Source organism: Oryzias melastigma, linkage group LG17 (genome assembly GCF_002922805.2).
Source record: "Oryzias melastigma strain HK-1 linkage group LG17, ASM292280v2, whole genome shotgun sequence".
NCBI lineage: Eukaryota > Metazoa > Chordata > Actinopteri > Beloniformes > Adrianichthyidae > Oryzias > Oryzias melastigma.
Window position 1 is genome coordinate 3,135,978 of NC_050528.1, and position 17,835 is coordinate 3,153,812.

The following is a 17,835-nucleotide window of genomic DNA, read 5'->3' on the forward strand; positions in this document are numbered from 1 at the left end:
ATCTGTTGGACACTGGTTACTATCCAGAATTTATTTGTTTTAACTAATATAGTTTTTACCAAAAAAAGGTCTGGTTAGTAACTGCTGCACACCAGATGATAACTTTTTTTTTTTACATTGAATTAACAAAGAATGTTCTGGTTATTAATTGATGCACACCTATTACCATTCGGAGCGTATCCGTTACTAATCAGAATTCTTTTTTTAATTAATTCATTTTTTGGAAATAAAGAAAACATTTTACGGTACTTCATTTTTTTCTTTAATTTCCCTTTAGGGGCTCCGTACCTTTGGGAATAATACACACAATCAATATTTTTAAATGCAAAATGAAAAAATTTTAAATGAAAAAGATCAAAAAATCTTTTTTAAAGAATAATTCTCATATTTTACGTCTTGCAGGAAGAATAATCGTATAATTCCTTTTTTTTTTTAATCAATTTTAAAAGTGTTCCCAGTGGTCTTTTAATTAGGTAACTCTGTTTTTAGCCAAAAATCCAAAAATGTGTGATGTTTTCTAAGACATAGTTTCTGCAGAGTGACAGGAATTAATTAGAAATTCACCTCTGAGTTAGTATTGGCACTAAGTAAACCTTCTCTCATTTCCTATCATCCCTCTGTTTAGACTCTAGCCTGCTAGCTTAAAGCCCCTCACACTCCCAACTTAACAAAATAGGGAGTAAAATCAGAGCTTTCGCTGCTGTTCTGATCCAGATTCCAGCTCGTACGAGGAAAACGAAGACGTTCATGGATCTATTTGTCTGCATGTGGATGCATCAGAAAGGGGCGGAGCAGAGAGCTTGTGACTCGCCATTGTAGATTTAACGTCACTCCTGCAAGCTTTTGCAAACTGCATTTTTTACTGCTCTTGATTTAAATACATAAATGCTCAAAAATATTTTTGAAGTTACATTGTCTTCATATGTGTCTTCAGTCATCAGAAAATTGTGATAAACACAATTTTCATTGGAGTTGGTCTTTAAAATATAGTTTTTATGTAGCAAAATAATCTTAGTTTAAGAAAATATGTTATTTTTCTTAAACTAAGATGATTATGACAGATTTTTTTCATTTTTCATATTTTCAGAAACGCATGTGTTTCCAGTGGGCCTGTTTGTGTTGATAAAGCTTGGCGCTGTCACAATTGTCACGAAAGGTTTTGCCCTCTTGTCCATCTGTGTCCCCATTCATCCTCCTCCCTCACTCCCTGCTTTTTTCTCCTCGGGATGGAACAGAACATCATTACTGCTTAGGCTCCTCCCTCTTTTTTTACTGGTGCCGTTTCTCCTCCCTCTCGTGTGGAGATCTCGGCAGAGCGCGTTAATCCGGGATTGCGCTGCCCAGCCGTCTGCATCCCGTGGTTGCTGGGAGAGCATGGCACGGCTCCAGGACCCCTGTGCTCTCGCAGGAGACAAGTGAAAGCATAACAGGGAGAGCTGAGGAGGAGGTGGACTGTGTCACAGCTGCTCTGGGAGTCACTGACTTTCAGTGTCACTTACTCCCTCTCACTGCTGGAGAGAAAAAAAAGGAGGATGGGGATGGCAGGCGGTTTGTCTCAGCTGTGGTTGCAAATGTGAGTGAGAAGACCTCGGTGACATCCTGGCTTTCCCCACACTGCAGCCTCCACTCCGTGTCGCTTTGCTCTCGCTGCTCGGGCTTAACGAGGGATTAAACTCCAGTTTTCTTCCCGTCTCTCGCTGTTCTATCTGGAACTTTGAGACATGGAGTCTCCCACCAAAGAAATCGAGGAGTTTGAAAGTACTGCCCTGAAGTACCTCCAACCAGAGCAGATAGAGAAGATCTGGCTCCGGCTTCGAGGACTGTGAGTATACATGCTTTTACTTCTTTGAAAAAGTGTACTTTAAAGTGCTTAGATAATGCTGCATGTCTGTTTATTTAAAATGTTTGTAAAAATTAAAAAAAGACCCAAAATATGACTTACTAGTAGAGTCAATAAAAGGGAAAATTTTAAGCTGTTGATGCAAACAAAAAATATCAAATATTAAGTGAAAAACATTGTTTTTTTGGAAATAAAAACAACATTTCATTTTATCTGATGAACCAAGAAAGACGTAAAAATCCTAAACCTATAAAATGACAGTTGTAGTAACAGGGTTTGTCTGGTTTTGGCTGAACCTCATCAAAAATGTCAAATCAAACATATCTAATAAATAGCAAGTTCTGAAAAAACACACAGCCATGCAGCTCACAAAGGATTGTGGGAAACATTTCTTCAGCTAAAATATATTTAACCTCTAACTTCAGGATGGCTGATGATCTGATGCAAGAATTTCATGCGAGAAATGACGGCCACTTTGTCAGAATTTTTCTATTTTAAAGCAAAATTGTTGTCTTGCAAGTTATTGTAGAACCATTCTGCTTAAAATGATGAAAAATGAGCAAAATATCTCTTCATTTTGCTTACTTACAGTGGGGTAAACATGACCAAATATTTTATTCAAGTTCCTTACTTGAGTCTGCCTTTGTTCCCTTAACATTTTATGGTGTAAAGTTCTGAATTTACAAAAATATATGGAAATATCGTAAATGTTTAAAATCATTTTGATGTATTTTTCATACAATATGACCTCTTTTTGTGACTTTTTCCTATGACAGAAGAAAAAAAATTGGAGGGGGAAGTGAGAAGATTTTATGTTTTTCTTACTTTGTTTTACTGTAAATGTCTAAAGAAATAGTTTTTATTTACCATAGAAGAAGATTGAATGAATAATGTGGAACTCGGGTGACAAACTCAACCGCACAAGGGGCCAAAACCCGAAACATACCTGAGGTCGCGGGCCAAACAGGATAAACACTTATCAAACACTCTAAAACTACATTTTTTAAACTTTAAAATTGTAGCTATTTAACGTAAATAGGAACTAGACGATAGCTGAAAACACTGAAGTTGATAACTAAAAATGCTGAAGTTAATATTTCAAAACACTAAACTTGGAAAGCTAAAAACACTGAAGTTGATAGCTAAAAACACTGAAGTTAATGGCTAAAAACGCTGAAGTTGATAGCTAAAAACGCTGAAGTTGATAGCTAAAAACGCTGAAGTTGATAGCTGAAAATGCTGAAGTCAATAGCTGAAAACGTTGTAGATAGCTAAAAACACTGAAATTCATTGCTGAAAAGACTGAAGTTGATAGCTAAAAATGCTGAAGTTGATAGCTGAAAATGCTGAAGTTAATATCTGAAAACGCTGAAGTTAATAGCTAAAAACGCTAAAATTGATAGCTAAAAACACTGAAGTTGATAGCTGAAAATGTTGAAGTTGATAGCTAAAAACACTGAAATTCATTGCTGAAAAGACTGAAGTTGATAGCTAAAAATGCTTAAGTTGATAGCTAAAAACGCTGAAGTTGATAGCTGAAAATGCTGAAGTTAATATCTGAAAATGCTGAAGTTAATATCTGAAAACGCTGAAGTTAATAGCTAAAAACGCTGAAATTGATAGCTGAAAATGTTGAAGTTGATAGCTAAAAACACTGAAATTAATGGCTAAAAACGCTGAAGTTGATAGCTAAAAACGCTGAAGTTGATAGCTGAAAATGCTGAAGTTAATATCTGAAAATTCTGAAGTTAATATCTGAAAACGCTGAAGTTAATAGCTAAAAACGCTGAAATTGATAGCTAAAAACCCTGAAGTTGATCTCTGAAAACACTGAAATTAATAGCTAAAAAGGCTAAAGCTGATAGCTGTAAACGCTGAAGTTAATAGCTGAAAGCTACCGAAAATATTAGCTAACTGCCAAATTACCCTAAAAAATTAGGTTAACCAAAACTGCTAGTATGTAGGTGAAACAAATAGCTAAACTATAAAATATCCCAAGAAACCGAAAAAAAAGCCAAAATTAGCCAACACATCTAGCATGCAGCTGAAATATTAACTAAACTCCAAAATAGCCTAAAATATCTTAGTAAATACCAAAATAGTCCAAAAAGCTAGCAGGATGTCAATTTTTAAAACTTTAGAACTGTAACTTTTTAACATAATTATGAATAATAAAAAGTCAGGAATATTATTCCAGAATAAATCAACTTAAACCTTAAATAATTTTCAATATTTTATTCTCCATAAAAATATATTTTGTCAAAATTGTACAAGTTAGAAGCAAGATAACATCGGGCCATTGATAACTATAAAATAAAATGATCTGGAGGGCCAAATAGAGTTACCTGGAGGGCCAGATCCGGCCCCCGGGCCTTGACTTTGACACATGATGTAGAGTGAGACATCTATAGAGTTCTGTGAAATTCTTCTTTGTAGATGTGTTTTTAAATGATGTTTATTTCTCTGATTAGCCATTGTTTGTGGTGGCGTGCCACAGAGCTGTCCTCGCCATCCTCCTCTGCCACGTTCAGTTTCCTCGGATGCTTTCATTGTCTCTTCGATTCGGTCCCCTTCGTAACCATCTGTCTTTTTTGGATAATTGATGGATAGTGAGTCAGATGAATGTAACAGGAGCCGGGCTCTTTCCCTCTTCAGAGATGTGTGCTGCAGTTTGATGGTCGCTCACCGGCTCCTGTTGTGTGTCAGATAACACATTAGCCTTTAATCTCACAAAGAGCTTCAGTGTGAGGAGAGGGGGGCCCCCGCTCGCAGCCACACTTTACCCCGGCATGTTCTGATTAGGGAAAAACACGGGCTGGATGTGAGTTCTGAGATGGGAAAGTTTGAGTGTGCGATGATGTGGATGAAAGGTTGTTGGATGTGCGTTTGAGACGACTCGTTCATGTGGTCTCATCATTTCCTTGGAGGGTTGTTTGGCAGCTGTGTTATTTGTGCGCGAGTGAAGCTATCAAAGCACAGTCTTTGGCAGAGCGGAGACCGCAGTCATCATGGAAGCTCTATCAGAACATTTGCTTTGGACGATCTTTGTTTTGGTCGATGACCAGATCTAAGGGGCAGATTTACAAAAATAAAATCTGTGCCAAAGCGAGCGGAGATGCCAATCAGAGAAAACATCAATGGCAGATCTTTCTAGAACTGATCCACAAACACAGACACGACTTGTTCATTTCAATAATGACCAGACCAGGAGCGGCTCAAATCAGATTATGGTCACAAACTGGGTAATCTGCTAATAATCAGGAGCCAGTAATTTAGCAGCAACAGACGCGGCTTGTTCCTTGTAACAACACAAGCATGAACCCGATTACTTGTTGGGTTAACTATTGAAGAGTCTACTCTTTTGTTTACATTAAACGAGATAATTTGTTGGTTCAACGTTAATCGATTCATGACTGTCATAAGACTTTACATCATGCATGATTCAGGATCCAAGAACTGAATTCAACAAATTCCCAGTAATGACGACCTTTGGAGACGTCGATTATCAATTACTGCAGCAAAATGATAAGAAAATCTTAAAACAGTTGGGCTAAAAACAAGTCTATGGATGTAAACAAAAGACATTCTTTTCATGTTTGGCTTTAAAGAGTAATTCAATCCTTTTGAAAAACTTTCCTGTAACATTCCTGAGCATAGCGTAGTACAATTGTTTTATAAAGGATACTTAAGTATAAGTTGTTAAGACCCCTTATTTACTCCATCTAAGGGTCCGAAAAAGACACAACACAAAAGTGATGAGGCTCCATCTCCACTCAGTCTGAAAGACCAGAACACGTCAGGCAGATTAACACATTTATTAGATGGAAAACAATAACAGCTAGAGTGTTGTCTTCAGAGTGGACCAAGAGAGAACCAAAACAAGACCTACAGTTGTGGTCAACGGTTTACATACACTTGTAAAGATCACAATGTCATGGCTGTCTTGAGTTTCCAGTTATTTGTACATCACTGGGTTTTCTCTGAAAGAGAGATCGGAACAGATACTTTAATGTCACAAAAAACAATCATGAAATTTGGTTCTTTTATGACTTTATTATGGGTCATCTGAAAATGTGACCAAATCTGATAGGTCAAAGATATACATACAGCAACATGAATTAGCAATTTTGGAGACTTAGAACGTTGTTTCAACGAAATGAGCTACATATTATGACACCTTAACTTCTTGTGAGTAATTATGAGTGAATTCAACTGGTGTTTTCACATTTAAAAAGGGCTCATTAGAATCACACACCCACAAATGCTACAATGTGAAAGTCAAAGGAGCAGATCTGAAAAAGCAAATCATTGACTTGAATAAGTCAGCTAAGTCACTTGGAGCCATTTCAAAACTGCTGCAGCTCCCAAGAGCAACAGTGCAAACAATTGTTTGTAAGTATGAAGTTCATGGCACTGTTTTGTCACTGCCACAATCAGGAAGAAAATGCAAACTATCACCTGCTGTTGGGAGGAAATTGGTCAGAAGGGTGAACCATCAAAAATCAGATATTCAATGAATTGGAAGCTGATGGAACACAGCTGTCCACAGTGTGCTTAGCATCGCCATGGACTGAGATGTTGCAGTGCAACAAGGAACCCCCTGCTCCAAAAGCGCCACCTCAAGACTCGCTTGAAGTTTTCTGCTGATCACATGGACAAAGATAAAACCTTCTGCAGGAAAATTGTGAGGAAGACAAAACAAAAATTGAGCATTTTGGCCACAACGCCCAGCAATAAGTTTGGAGGAGAAAACCCCCAGAAGACCATGCTTCCTGTCAAGCATGGTGATGGTAGTATTATCCTGAGGGTCTGTTCTGATGCCAGTGGAACTGATGCTTTACAGAGAGTCAATGTGATAATGAAGAAGGAGGATTACCTTTGAATTCTTAAAGATAACCTGAAGGCTGGGTCTTTGGGTGAAGTTATGAGTTCCAACAGGAGAATGACCCCAAACACACATCAAAAGTGGTAGTGAAATGGTTAAATCAGGCTTGAATTAAGACTTTAGAATGGTCTTCCTGAAATCCTGATTTGAGAACTTACTTTTGGACAATGCTGATGAGAAAGCTCTATGTCAGAAAGCCAACAAATGTTACTGAAATGCACCAACTCAGTGAAAGATTAAACCAGAAGCCTGCCAGAAGCTTGTGGATGATGAAAACGGTAAAGGCACATGTAACCAAATATTAGCATTGCTGTATGTATATTTTTGACCTATCAGATTTGGTCACATTTTCAGTTGACCCATAATAAAGTCATAAAAGAACCAAACTTCATGATTGTTTTTTGTGACATTAAAGTATCTGTTCCAATCACTCTATTGGTGAAAAATCAGAGTTGCAGAAATAACTGGAAACTCAAGACAGCCATGACATTGTGATCTTTACAAGTGTACGTTTGACCCCAACTGTATCTAAGAAACCCCAAATCTTACCTGTAAAAATAAAATAAACCAAAAGGCAAAAAATAACCTCCTTAACAGAACAAAAACAGGAGTAAAACGTAAATTTTATAGTAAGTGGGTTCTTTCTATCCAGTTAGAAGGCATGCTAACTGAATACCTCTACAGACTAATTTGAACATTTTGAATAGATCTTAAAAGTCAACTTGATTTACTGCTTACTTTTGGTATAAACTAATGCTGCATTCACACCAGACATGACTCGCTCATCAAAATAGAGTCAGCTTGACGCCTGTTCTAACTGTTCTAACTCTACGCCCCAGGCATGAGGTATCCGTGTTTTTCTGGACTTCATTCTTGGGCTGCCACGATTAGTCGACTAATCGACGACTAATCCACTATTAAAATAGTCGCAGACTAACTTAGTGATTTATCAGTCGTTACTTTATATTAAATGGAGTCAGAGTGTGGTAAAGTTAGAAGTTATAATGTCATTCTGCTGGTTTTTTAGACTATTTTGGCATTAACTAAGGTTTTTTTTTTGGCAATTTTGGAGTTTTAATATTTCAGCTACATGCTAGCTGTTTTGGCTAATTTTGCCTTTTTTCCGGTTTTTAGGCTATTTTGAAGTTTAGCAAATACTTCAGCTACATGCTAGCTGTTTTAGCTAACTTTGGCTTTTTGTCATTTTTTTAGGCTTTTTTGCCATTTCACTAATATTTTAGCTGGCTATCAGCTTCAGTGTTTTCAGCTATTTGATCAGATTCAGCATTTTCAGCAATTAGCTTCTGTTTTTTTAGCCATCAGCTTCAACATTTTTAGCTCTCACTTTAAGCATCTTTAGCTATCAGCAGCCAAATTCAGCTCACCTCATTCACACTAGCAATATCGCAGGTAATGCTATATATCTAGTTTTTAGTCAGTTTAAAGCTAAAGATGGTTAAGATGTGTATTTTACATCCTCTTTGTGCATGATCCGATTAGTCGACCAATCGGAAAAAATAATCAGTGATTAGTTGACTATTAAAACAATCGTTGGTGGCTGCACTACTTCATTCGTTGCCACATCATGGAAAACATGGATGATGTTGACCGAGTAAGTTGGGTCTATATGTTTTGGAGAGCTCTACAGAGACACCAGCAGGTAGATTACCGTGTCTGGGTTCACCAGATCATTCAGAGTCTCTCTCGGTGCGGTTTACTTCACTCCTGCGGGCCGTTTTAAACGTTACTTCCGTCTGTCTGTGGCCCCGTTTGAGCTTTAACCCGAGAGGGGAAAACAAAAATAAAACTAGAGGATCTTTTAAAATAGGAAAAAAAATCATAAGCCTATGGAGCTGGAGCGATTGTGTCTGCTATGACGGCACCCACAGCGGCTCTCCATCTGCTGGGCAGCTAACCGTCCGCTACCTGGCGCTCACTAACTCTGCTGTTCACCAGGCGGGTGGCTAGCATAGAGGGCTGATCGCTCCAGGTCACTGGGCTCTACAACCACCTGACACACTGCGCCCAACGCTGAAACTGCGCTGCAGGACCTCAGATTGCGGCTGTACGTTAACTTAATACTGAAACACGACACCCCAGCCGCGAATATCATGTCCGGTGTGAATGCAGCTTTAGCACACTTGTATAACAGACTACTGTTTGCTAAAAGATCTGCTTTACTTTTACTCAAGTCTAAGATTAAATAAAGCCTTTTTTTGGAATAAATTACACAAATGAAGCATTTAGCATAAACATCTTTAATTGGAATAGTAAATACATCAGAAATATTAAAATATTTCTCTAAAATTGGAACGTGAAGTTTTCTCAAAGAGAGCTCCTGACTTATGTGTACTTTTCATAATTGAATAGTTTCTATGACAAATACAGAATGCAAGAGCAGTCTAATGTATGTGTTAAGGAGCTGCAGAGCCGTTTATTTGAATGAAAATCAATTATTCATTGAAATTAATTGATCATCTCTTTACAACCGAGTTTGCTTAAAGCAAAATCAATGTGGATTTTCCCTGCAGGCAGGATTCAAATGGACCGTTTCCTGCTGTGAGGCTCTGCCTGATTATGAAAGCGTCATGATATCTGCATGAAATCTAGAAAAAACAAAAAAGCTTAAAACAAGGAGAAACTTTAGCTCACTGGTTTTATCAGTGATAACCAAAAACAGTGAAAGTAAAACAATGTGTGTTCATCGTTTACATAGACATTCAAAATATATAGATTTTATATTTTATACATGATTTATCAAAAGCAGTTAAATAGTGGTTTGGTATTTGCAATTTTTTTCTAAGAAGTTTTTACTATTTAAAATTGTACGTTTTCTGAAGTTTCTGAGGAAGATGTATTTTTTTTCAAATAAATTTCCCAATGTCAGGTAATAAGATAAGTTAAGTTATATATTTTTTTTTTGTTTAAAGTGCCAAAGCAACATAAAAAGCAAAATATACATTCAGATCAGCTGTAGATTTACAAGTTAAAATGTGACCATTGTTGGTTTTAATTACCATGTTTTAACCAAAGCGTCTTAACAAATAAACGCTCAATCATTTGACCGTGGTAAATTTAATATTAATATTCTAAATGGTTCAGGATTGACTTTGATTAAGGTATACAAATGCATGTTCACAAAAAAATCAAAATTATGACACCTCCACCACCGTGCTTCATCCTTAGTCTAAGTCTATTATGCAGCACTTCAGCAATAAGGACAAATGTTCATACTTTGCCCCCATTTACTCAAACTATTTGTCATTATTAATTGGGTATTTCTTCACATATAATTTTTAAAAACAACAAAAAACATTTATTTGGAAGCTTCTCGAACATATTGCCTATACACTCACAATCTGAAGTTGTTGGAGAACAGGGTGAGAGTTTCAGTCATTTTACCTTTTAAATGCGTTTCTTAATGTCCTGTGTTACATTTACTTCTGTCTAAAGCATAATAGAGAAAGAGGGATTTCCTTATTGACTGTTCCGAGTGACTGCCAAACAATTTTCTGGACTATTTTGTGGAGCCAACACAAGTGACACAGTTGCCAAAATGTGTTTGTGTCACTGCAGGCCGTAGAAATGTGTCTTTCTGAACTCGTATGGCAGAGAAATATTATTTACAGGCAAATCTACCAAATCAGAACCTTCACTAATTAAAGCAGAAATGTAAGCTATTGTCCAACAACATTTTTACATTTATATTATACAACAAATGCTTAGCTAATCAACTAGCTAATTCTTTCTGTCTCGCAGCAGTTAGGGACTTTATGGAGTGGATTGTGTTTGCAATTCTTCTTTCTTACTGCACACTTGAGCGAAAAGAGTCAAAAACTCACCAAAATGTACATGCAAATAGTACCCGGTGAAAATGAGTTTTTGACATAGTGAATTACGTGCAAGTAAAAAATGACTTTTTACATTTGGGGGCGGAGACAGAGGGCTGCACTGGCTTTCTTCTGATTGGTTTATTGAAAAAACTTCAAACTACTATGTATAAACTGGATGTTTTTATTGTTATTGTTTCAATATAGTTTACTAGTAAACAAGCTGCCAGAAAGATTAGTCACTGGCTAAATACCTGAGGCAGCATTTAAAAGAATGCACTAAATGTTCTGTGTATTTTACAATTTCTAAAAAATATATTTGTAGTGTCCCCCACTTATTCACGTTTCTGATGTAAATCTCCTGCATGGAGAAATGGCATCAGCTCAAAAATTTCCTGATAATAGTGGAGGATAATTATCATCATACATACATCATAATTTGGATAAAAACTGCAAATTATGGATAGAGAGAGACCAGCTCACGCATGTGGAAGTAGACAGTCATGACTTTCTCTGCTCACTGGGAGGTTAAACACGAGCGTGCAGGAGCAGAAAGCGCTGGAGAGTTCTGAAGTATCCACTAGGAATGTTTGATTCGTGCGTGGAGATGTCTTACTTCTGCAAGGAGTTTTGACATAAAAAACGCCATAAGCATCGTTTTCAAAATACAGAAGTGCCAACAGTTGTAAACATGATCACGACAGAGATATTGATAATTGCGGTTGTGCCCAGCTGGATTATTATGACACCAAGACGGACGTTGACATTTCTAAGCCTTACCCCACTGTAGGTGGCAAACATCTGCTATTATACAGTAAAAATACCAAAGAAGAAGAATTTTCTCCCTGCCACTACCTACCTATCCAGTGCTGGTGTGGTGTGAACACTTCCAGCTGGATAGACATTCATGAAACCGCGTACAGCGCATTCTTGAACGCACCACACGCAGCCGGTATGAATGCAGCAGAATGTGTGAGTAGTTAGCCAGTGACGGCGGTCAGAGGGCGGCGGCTCATGTGGACCATGTAACGTCGCCTCCGGCTTTAATTCTTTTTGTTAAAATTAATTGAAAATGGCAAAAAATAATAATAATAACAGCAAGGTTATTAGAAATCATTAGATACTTCTATTATGAATTAGAAATGAAAACAGCTTTCAAAGGAAGGGTCCATCAAAATCAATACTAGCCTGATAAATACGTCTTGCTCTAAAACACGTCAAAGTCAAGGTCCGAGGGCCGTCCCTCCAAAATGTTTTTATTTTATTGTTATTAATGACCTTATGTTATCTTGCACTCGTACAATTTTAACAAAATATACTTTTTTGGAGAGTAAAACACCGAAAGTTATTTAAGGTTTAAGTTGATTTATTCTGGAATAATATTCCTGCCTTGTTTATTATTCATAATTATGTTCAAAAGTTATGGTTTTAGTGTTTTAAAATTGGTATTCTGCTAGCTTTTTGGACTATTTCGCCATTCACTAAGATTTTTTTTGGGCTGTTTTGTAGTTAAGCTAATATTTACATGCTAGCTGTTTCGTTTTTTTTGTTTTTTTTCAAGTTTCTTAGGATATTTTGAAGATTAGTTATTTTTTCTGCTACATACTAGCTTTTTTTGGCTAAACTAAGTTTTTTTTAAGGCTATTTTGGCATTTAGCTGGCTCTCAGCTTCAGCATTTTTAGCCATCAATTTCAGCATCTTCAACTATCAGCACTAGCATCTTCAGTGGCCAAATTCAGCTTACAGCATTCACACTAGCATTATCACAGGTAATGCTATATATCTAGTAATTATGTTAAAAAGTTTCAGTTTTACAGTTTTAAAAATGTAGTTTTAAAGAGTTTAATCAATGTTTATCCTGTTCGGCCAGTGACTTAAGGTGTGTTTTGGATTTTGGCCCCTTGCGTGATTGAGTTTGACACTCCTGATCTAAAAGCTCCAAAGAACAAGCGAATCATCAGGAAGGACTTCTCAGTGTCCAGACTACATCCTTGAACATAGACACAAGTCAGTTCAGCCTAGTCACTGGTGAGGCTGTTAAACTGTTGGTGGGATGAACGATGAGTGGAGCAGCCAAGACAGTCAGGGCTAGCTAATAGCAAGAACACATTAGCCTTTCTGCCAGCAGTTTGGAAGCCTGAACAATTTAGATAATGGTTATGTTTTCCTTGTGATTTATTGGTGACCTTTGCACAGAAATGATCATAATTCCTGAAAATCATCCGAACAAACGCCTTTACTAGGATGAAAACTCTGCAGGCAGAATCATGACGATCTCTGGAATAATCGCCATAAAAAGAGCAGAGAAAGCATAAATACTTCTGTTTCTGACCTTTACAATACCACCTGCACTTCTTCTGAATCTTTTTTTCCAAGCGGTGGACCGCCGATGATTGATTTATTCTCCTTTTCATTACAATGTGCTCTCAGAGTTTGTCGATGGGGAGCAACCTCCTTAGCTTGCAGTTTTACACAGAGCTCTAAAAGATTGATACAGAAAATGACCCAGAAACAAATCAAGTTAAGTGATCGGAGTTTTGCCTGACTTGAATTTAAATCTCCCATCTGCAGTCCTCACAGCAGAAATGGCTCCGCCTCCAACCCTCCAACCATCGTGTGTGTGGATGTTCAGCTTTTAGAGCCCCACTCGTCACCTCTTCGAGGTGTGGGCGTGTTTTAGGATGGGATAAGTAAGCGTGTAGGTTTAGTTTGACTGTTAAAGTTGGTAGGGATGTCAGCGTTTTTGGTTTTTTTTGCACATACCATTTAAATTCTTCACATTCACTACTAATTGTAAACACTTTGGAGTTTCCTATGCATGATATGGAAATGTCACCGCTGGGAAACAGAGGAAACAAGCCACAGAATAACAATGATTTCATTTGTTTCCAGATAATTGCTGTACATCTACATAGCTGATTGAGCAGCACTTATCTGTAGTCATTTTATATTCTGGGCCATCAATTTATAGGAAAAACATGTTTGGAAAAAGTTTCTAAACTTCATTTCATTTTATACAGACTCAGTTATGATTCACATCATAGATTATGAGTAATGTAATAACTATGATATAATACATTAAGATAATAAAATAATAACTGTCGTACTATTTTGTGACTTCTGCTGAGTACTTAAAACTGCAATAGACTTTCAATGAAGTAAGTATTTGATCCCCTGCTGATTTTGTAGGTTTGCAGACATAAAAAGAAACAGATTCTGTCAAGTTGATGGTAGTTCATCATAAACGAGAAACACGATCAAGATTTGAACCCTACATATCAGGAGGGATGTTGGTCCACTCTTCTTTACAAATGACTTCTAAATCATTCCGATTTGGTGACTGTTGCTTAGTAACTCTGAGCTTCAGCTCTCTCCAGAGGTTGTTTTAGAGGATTGAGGTCCAGACTGGACCACTCCATGACCTTCATACATTACTACTTCAGTTAATCCTTGGCTCCTCTTGACTGGATGTTTTGGGTCTCTTTTTGGGTTGGGCAACGAAATTCAGTTCCAAGTAGGAACTGTTATGATTTACTCAGTTCTATCGAAACAGAAAGAAGCTGCTGCAAACGGTTCTTCATTTGGGTGCTTAGTTTCATTTAAGGTCTATTTGTTTTAGGACATGTCAGTCACTTCTACTCTGTTCAGTACGTTGAATTTCTAGACAATCCTTCTGCCTTTCCTGCGATAGTGGGCGGGCTCATATAAGACCGCTGACGGAGCGATCACGCAAAGTTCTGAACTTCAGCGGAGCTCGGCAGACAGACATCCACTGCGGGGAGCGGGGGCAGCCTGCTCGGGTCTCCTGAACTTTGATGTTTTACTTATTTTTGTCAAGACAATTATAAAAAAGGACTGTATTTTTCCTCCTCTTGAGTAAATGCAGCTTTCAAACTCAGTCACAGAGACACAGAAACACAGCGGAAGCAGCTGTCATCCATACACACCCTCTGAGTGAGATCAAAGCCCTGATAACGAGTAAATCTTTGAAGGATTTCTTTTTTTTCTTCCTTTTTTCCATAGATTTTTGTAGAACTCCTCGCAGTAAATAAACCAACATTATCTGTCTTCCATTCATTGGAAGTGAGACATACACAGACATCCATATGCAGCTGCGTCATCTAGCTCAGGATCACGTTTAACAGGCGGCGAGCAGCGAATTCTCCGCATGGTGAAAGAGTGGCGGGCCGCCAGTTTGTGGCTCAGAGGTTGTGGAGCTCTGATTTAATTGGAACACGTCCAAAAACGACACCCAAAACGTCAATGTTTGACTCTGAGGTCTTAACCATACGTCAAAATGTTATGACTTGGGAATGACAATGTGTTGATTCGGGAAGATGTAGGCATTATTTTTTAATACTGAAGAACCAAAATTGGTACAGAATTGGAACCGAAACCAAAGAACCGCTTTGGCACCGGAACCGAATAAAACCCAATCGTGCCCAACCCTAGTCTTTATCCTGTTGGAAGACCCATCCATGACCTATTTAAAGCCTCCTGGCGGAGAGAAGCAGCTTTAAAATGGTATATGACTCCTCCCCTGTGCAGAAGAACACCCCCAAAGCATAATGCTTCCACCTCTGTGCTCGAGAGTGGGGACAGTGTTCTTGGGGTCATCGGCAGTGTTTCTCTTCATTCAAACGGTTGAGTTGATGCCAAAGAGCTCCATGTTGGTCTGATCTGACCACAGAACCTTCTCCCAGTCGTTCTCTGAATCATGAAGGTGTTCTTTGGTAAACTTTAGTCATGTATCCTCTTAAGCAGGGCTTCTTCAAAACGTCAAACCATTGTGGTGTAAAGTCTTCCCAATAGTTTTCTTTGTGACTGTGATTCCAGCTGCTTTCAGATCATCAACTAACTCTCTGCGTTTTGTTTTAGTCCAATCTCTCACTGGAAACTCCACCAGGTCAGATCTGGTTTTAGCCCCAGACCTACAGGTGGATCGATGGTCTTGTGTTTCGGCACCAACAGTTGTGACCTTTAACCTCTAGTTTGTTGCTGATGGTTCTGTAGTCCATTCCAGTCTACAATCTTATCCCTTAAATCCACGGAAAACTCTTTAGTCTTTGGTTGGAATGTTTAGAGTCTGACTGACTCTGTGGACAGGTGACTTTTCCACAGGTGATTAGTTCACACAGGTGACTTCCATTTTGGTGGATTAGGAGAGGCTAACCAGAAGTCTTAATGGTTACTAGGGGATCAAATACTTACTTCCCTCAATAAAATCCAAATCATTAATATTAATTCTTTACAGTTGATTTTTCTCACGGTTTAAATAAACTTACTATTAGGATGACGATTTCTTCTTCAATGGGAAATCTATAAAGGATCAGATACTTATTTCTTCAGCAGAATCTGAGAAATCAGAACATTTCTGAAAAACCTGCATGACTTGAGTTTGTATTTGTTTTTAAGCTGCTTCTTGCATGTCCCTGGTATTTCTTTCCTCAGCTAGAACATGAATTACTGTAAACCTCTGTTTAAATTTATGAATTCTTATCTAATATTTACATCAGCTGTGTACAAATACAGGTTTCTTGTAGAACCCCAGACCAAATAAAGCTTTTTGACCCTTTTATTTAGAAATGAAATCCTGAAATACTTGCATGGCTTCAGTCTGGATTGTTCTTGCATGTTTCCTGGTGTTTGTTCCCGTCCTCCAGTCCCTCACAATCTGTATTTGTTTGTTTTTTCTTTGGCAGGCGCAAATACAAGAAGACATCCCAGAGGTAAGACTTGCTGCTGGGACGCTGGACTTCCCCGTGTTTGTCATTCTCACTTCCCAGCCGTAATCACACCTGTACTGCCTGCCTGCATCCCTGATTCCTGATGTTTACCAGAGGAACTCCTTCTTCCTATTATTTACCCTTTAGCAAATGTCCTAAAAAAGTGCATTTCCAATAAAAAAGTGGTCACCAGCAGTGGTTCCTCCGTCCATTTCCTTCCTCGGAGGATTGCAGCTCCTCAACGTTGACGCATACTTTCATTTTTTTGTTGCTCTAAAGGTCAGCTTGTCATCATTATCCAATAGCTAACACCCAGATGCTCCGAAATGATGATAACAAGGTTTATTATGGTAAACACACAGCGCTCCATAGCCTGAAGAATGCCTTCAGTGAACATGTTGTCCTCCTCATTACGAGACTTTCATTTGTTTTGTTGAGACACACTCGGGGGAAATCATAGTGGGACTGAAATTTATTCATCTACAAGACTTAATTATTACCAAAGGATAGCTTGGAAATGTATATTTAAGGGTTTGATGTAGGGATTTTGACCATTTTTTGAGATTTTTCACCTTTTTTATGAAGGTTTTTGTAACAGACATTTTAGAAACTTGTAAATGTAAAAAAAAAAAAAGTATTTTAACATTCAACTTGTCATATTATTAATAATGTATGTGTTATCTAAGACCCCTAAACAAATGACTGAGTATTAATTCTGGTTTCTTTTAACATTAAATCCTAGAAAAGTACCTTTTGTTTGGTAAATAACTGCAAATGTGACAGAGGATTATTTTCGTTTTTTTCTTACCGAATTCATCCTTGGCTTTCCTGATCCCACTTCTGAAAGTGCAAACTTCTTTGGTGGAATCCACCAGGGATGTTTGCATTCATGTGGTGTGCAACGATGGGTTTGACCGACAGTCACATTAGTCACGCCCGCTGTGTCGTGGTCGCCTCTGTGCCTCAAAAGCCTCGCTCGAGGAAAAAAAAAAAAACACATTTTCAGAGCCTTTAAGAATTCCCGTTACCTCAGGTGGCATTAAAAGGGAAACCGGCTAAAGAAGCGAAAGCTTTATGGTGCACAAAAAACCTGATTGTTGCTTTCTGATGGTGGCTGGCCCAAAGGGTCGCCTTGCTTTTGTTGTCAGTCTCTGTATTTTGAGATGAGGCTCTTGGCTGACGTTTTCAGTGAATTTTACAAATATATGCGCCCAATGTATTTGCCAACTACTGATTATGTTTTAGATCTCAGTTAGCCTCTTTCACTACATATAACGGGTCAAGGAAGTATATATATATACATATATATATAGTATGGATGCTACAGACCACAGCTGATACTTTATTCATACATTTAAACATAGAATTTGCAGCTTTACTTGTAAATGCAGCCCAGAGACCTCTCCTTCTGGGCGTAAATCTCTGTGACTTTGGTGTAAAAGTCCTCACTATAGTGTGAATGTTTAGTGAACTTTCACACTATAGTGATTCTCCTGCTCCTTTCAGTACCATTTTTGGCATGTAAAAACTCAATAACACTTTCAGTGATTTCA

The 17,835-nt window shown here is 37.9% G+C and overlaps 1 protein-coding gene across 9 annotated transcripts in view; it reads left to right on the plus strand.

Annotated features, from left to right (window-relative positions):
• Window positions 1-17,835, plus strand: part of pde1cb (phosphodiesterase 1C, calmodulin-dependent b) — a 149,661-nt gene that overhangs the window by 60,838 nt on the left and 70,988 nt on the right. For 7 of the 9 annotated variants that reach the window (XM_024274010.2, XM_036216429.1, XM_036216433.1 and 4 more), the window contains exon 4: window positions 16,259-16,285. The exons of 1 other annotated variant lie outside the window; for it this stretch is intronic. In XM_024274010.2, coding sequence (XP_024129778.1) covers window positions 16,259-16,285 — 27 coding nt within the window. Of the gene's footprint in view, window positions 1-1,116; window positions 1,823-16,258; window positions 16,286-17,835 lie in introns of those variants that run through there. One more of the 9 variants, XM_024274013.2, reaches the window with a different exon arrangement.